At 33.5% G+C, this 3,780-nt stretch overlaps 1 protein-coding gene across 2 annotated transcripts; it reads left to right on the top strand.

The window, feature by feature from the left end:
* The first annotated feature begins 1,565 nt into the window (after window positions 1-1,565).
* Window positions 1,566-3,458, top strand: LOC109340055 (ethylene-responsive transcription factor RAP2-4-like). Of its 2 annotated transcripts, none has more exons than XM_019577621.1 (2): window positions 1,566-2,013; window positions 2,089-3,458. In XM_019577621.1, the coding sequence occupies exon 2, from the start codon at window positions 2,113-2,115 to the stop codon at window positions 3,160-3,162; it is 1,050 nt and encodes a 349-aa protein (XP_019433166.1). In that variant the 5' UTR covers window positions 1,566-2,013; window positions 2,089-2,112; the 3' UTR covers window positions 3,163-3,458. The 2 variants fall into 2 exon arrangements, with proteins under 2 accessions (XP_019433166.1, XP_019433167.1); XM_019577622.1 differs by having other exon boundaries at window positions 1,566-2,018; window positions 2,094-3,458.
* The last annotated feature ends 322 nt before the right edge of the window (window positions 3,459-3,780 follow it).

The raw sequence follows: 3,780 nt of genomic DNA, 5'->3' as shown, positions 1-3,780 counted from the left end.
TATTTTTTCATCATCACTAACTTTGAAATAAAAATAATATAAATCAAATGAATAATGAATAATACATTTACTATATATAAAATTTTATTCTGCATAGATATTAAGGTCCTAAAATAAACAATTGCTTTCAACTTTTAAATTTTAATAATCGGTCCTTGCTTCCCAGGTTCCTATCTGCCAGAGTAACGAGCCAGTTTCCACCTCCATTACGTGGGATCCACACCGGTAACAGTTACTCTCCCTTAACTGATGTAACATGATGTCATTATCACGCTATAGCTCCATTTTATTAATTTATGTTCAACCAACGGCTCTCATTTGATACCCACATATCAATATAGCACCATTTTTTTCTAACTAGCTTACCAATCTTTCATTTTCAACCCAGCTTATTATCATAATCAACAACTTTTTGGTACATATGCCAGCTTTTCTATTTGTTTAATTAATGATCATAATCAGTTTTTTTTCCGATGGTATCATAATAAGTTATATGACCTAAAATTTATTAGTCAATTACTAGTTATATGACCAAAATTCTGCACGAGCTTTTTCTTTTTTTGGTTATTCTGAAAAGGGTTTGATATTAAACTGTAACTATGAACGTGGATGATAATATGCAACCTTGCTCTATTTGGATTAAAAAATCAGTACTATGACCTAATCTTTATCCTTAGTTGGTAGTTACAACTACAAGAGAGAACTTTTCCAATCTGAGTTTGGAAGTGCTTGAGCATATACTAGTTGGTTAAAGTATTGATTAAATTAAACAGACCAATATTAATTGATAAATACCGTAACAGATTAAGAAGGTTATCCTCTATCTCCACCTAAACAAAATAGAAATAAACAAACGTGCACTTCTCAATTCCCCAGTGCGTTAAATTGAATAATGGAAGTGTGTAATGGAAGCAATTCAAAAAAGGATTACAAATAAGGTTGACAATCAATTAAGCTATGGTAAGTTTAGTTGGCTAATTAAAAAAAAATTCTCATCAACTAGAGCGTGCAAAACAAACAATTCAATCCGATCTGGACAAGGTTAGAAAACTAATATTAATAAATAGTTCATGATGTATTATCTATATATAAATCTTTACAGTAATATTACATATATTACACTCTATAATGTATGTATAAGAAGAAGAAGAAGCTCATAACTTTTTGCATATCCTCAAATCTACTTTACCAAGTGGAATATCAAAAAAAACTTCAAACTCACCTAATGTACTCATGAACATGCCTTGTTTATCTATTAATCACTTTAAACTAAGCATAATAAATTTTGAATTGAAAACTGAGAGGATAACTAGTGGTGTGAACACGCAGTAATACAGTCAACATACACAGCACAAAATAGAAGACAATGACAACGTTAAAAACACAGAAAAAAAACCAGTTATTTAGCAGCACGTGTCCTTTCCATAGGCACGTGTCCATCCTCAGTTGGCTCACACTTTAATCGATTTTAAGATGCCAAACTAACCCTTGTTCACGAGCGATAAATAAGGGAATTAATCATGTAAAATTAACACTGGTAAAGTGGTAATGAATGTGATAAGGTGCTATATAATGGAGGGAGAGTATGAAACAAGAACCATGAGTGGCTAGAGATTCACATAAATATTATTTTTGTTTCTGTTTTCTTTAGAGCTTTCAAATTGTGTGGTCACTGTTCTTTCTCTTAATCTTTTTCTTCTTCCCCCTCTCTGTAACACCCCATTTCTCTGAATCCCTTTCTGTTAATCATCTGTCTTTCAAAAACAATTTTTGGGTTTGTATTTTAATCAATCAAAAGTACCAAACTTAACAAGGTTTTTCTAGAAAGCCAGGTGTTTTCAGAATCGAGATCCAGTTTTTTTTAAAAATTGATTTTTTTTTCTCAATTCAGTTTCATCTTTGAAATCAGCCAAGAGGGTTGTTTTTTATCCCTCAAAGCTTTGTTTTTTCTTACAAATCTTTCCTGGGTTTGAAGAGGTTGTCTATTTTAAATCTCTTTCATCCTTTATTGTAGAAAAGATTAATTTTTCTTTGTTGGGTTTTTCATTTTTGAATCATATTAGTTATAACCTGTTATTTTCAGTTTTGGAAAAAGTTGCAGGTTAATTATCTATGGCAGCTATGATGGATTTCTATAATAGCATGTCACAACTTCACTCAGATCCTTTCAGGGGTGAGTTAATGGAAGTTCTTGAACCGTTTATGAAAACAGCTTCCCCAATTTCAACCCCTTCTACTTCAGAATCACCATTCATTATCTCAAATTCATGTCAACTTTCTACTTCTTACTCTTGCAACACTCTTTCTCCTAATCACTTCAACTCCTCTTCTTTTCTCTCAACTCAACAACCAATTGATTCCTCATCCAACAACCAAAACTTCATAGGCTTTGGACAATTTGGTTCTTCTCCTTCTTCTCTACTTGGCCTCAACCACTTAACCCCATCTCAGATCAATCAGATCCAGGCTCAGATGCACCTTCAGAATATGCAAAACTTTCAGCACAACAACACAGCCTTCAATTTCTTCAGTCCAAAACCTATCCAAATGAAGCACATGGGTACACCACCAAAACCCATAAAGCTCTATAGAGGGGTGAGGCAAAGGCACTGGGGAAAATGGGTTGCAGAAATTAGACTCCCAAAAAATAGGACAAGGCTTTGGCTTGGTACTTTTGACACTGCTGAAGAAGCTGCTTTGGCTTATGACAATGCTGCTTATAAACTCAGGGGTGATTTTGCTAGGCTCAACTTCCCAGACCTCAAGCACCAAGGTTCATGTGTTGGTGGTAAATACAAGCCTCTTCATTCCTCAGTTGATGCCAAACTTCAAGCTATTTGTGAAGGCTTGGCTGATATGCCAAAACAAGTGAAGCCAAAGAAGGCTGTGACCTCAACAAAGAGATCAAAATCAAAACTTGGTTCTAAGTTGTCTCAGCCAGAAGAATCTGTGTCATTTGATGTCATGGGGTTGGATAACTCTTGCAAAATGAAAACTTTCTCTTTGTCTCCAGTTATGACAGAGAGTGAGGAATCTGAAGGTTCTTCGCCACTTTCAGATCTTACATTTGCTGATGTTAATGAGCCTCAGTGGGAAGGTGATTCAGATAACTTTAATCTGCAGAAGTACCCTTCTTATGAGATTGATTGGGATTCACTGTGAAGTGTCTTTGTTTGTGTCACATGTTTATGTAACATGTTTTATTATTGTAGAATCTCATGCATGGATAATCTAGTACTAGTATATGTGGTAGGTTATTAATGTCTAAGATGGCCACTGCAATGGAATTTTTGGCAATTGCAGGGCTATTCCTAGGATTTGCATAGTTGATTATTTTGTCAATATTATTGTGTAAAATCTCTCTCTTTGGTCATAGCTGGTTTTTTTCTTGCTTGGCCAGGGAGAATGAATTGGGTAATGTTTTAATGATTATGGAAGTATATTATGTGATAGTTGTACTAATTCGTTTGTTTAAATGTAGGACAATTCAATTTGTTTAGATTAGGTACCAATAAGACATTAATACGGTGGTGTAAGTCTCATTAATACGGTGGTGTAAGTCTCATTAAATTGCTAAAATTAAAAGTTTAATTCTTCTGAACGACATTTGTTGGTTGGGAGAGTAATCACATACTACAAAAGAAAGTAATGGTGATAGAATATTTTTGATAGTATCAAAAAAAGATTAGGTAATATTATTTACTTTCTACAAATAAAATTTACACTTAAGATACCCTCTACTTTGATTAGTAATAAATTTTTTGATTTGTTTATTTAGAT

Source organism: Lupinus angustifolius, unplaced genomic scaffold, assembly GCF_001865875.1.
Source record: "Lupinus angustifolius cultivar Tanjil unplaced genomic scaffold, LupAngTanjil_v1.0 Scaffold_132_126, whole genome shotgun sequence".
Taxonomy (NCBI): domain Eukaryota; kingdom Viridiplantae; phylum Streptophyta; class Magnoliopsida; order Fabales; family Fabaceae; genus Lupinus; species Lupinus angustifolius.
Note: the sequence above shows the minus strand (reverse complement) of the source record. Positions and strands in the feature narration are given on the sequence as shown.

Bases quoted from the DNA above. Each gene is read 5' to 3' on its own strand.
- LOC109340055 (XM_019577621.1), top strand. From the start codon at position 2,113: ATGGCAGCTATGATGGATTTCTATAATAGCATGTCACAACTTCACTCA.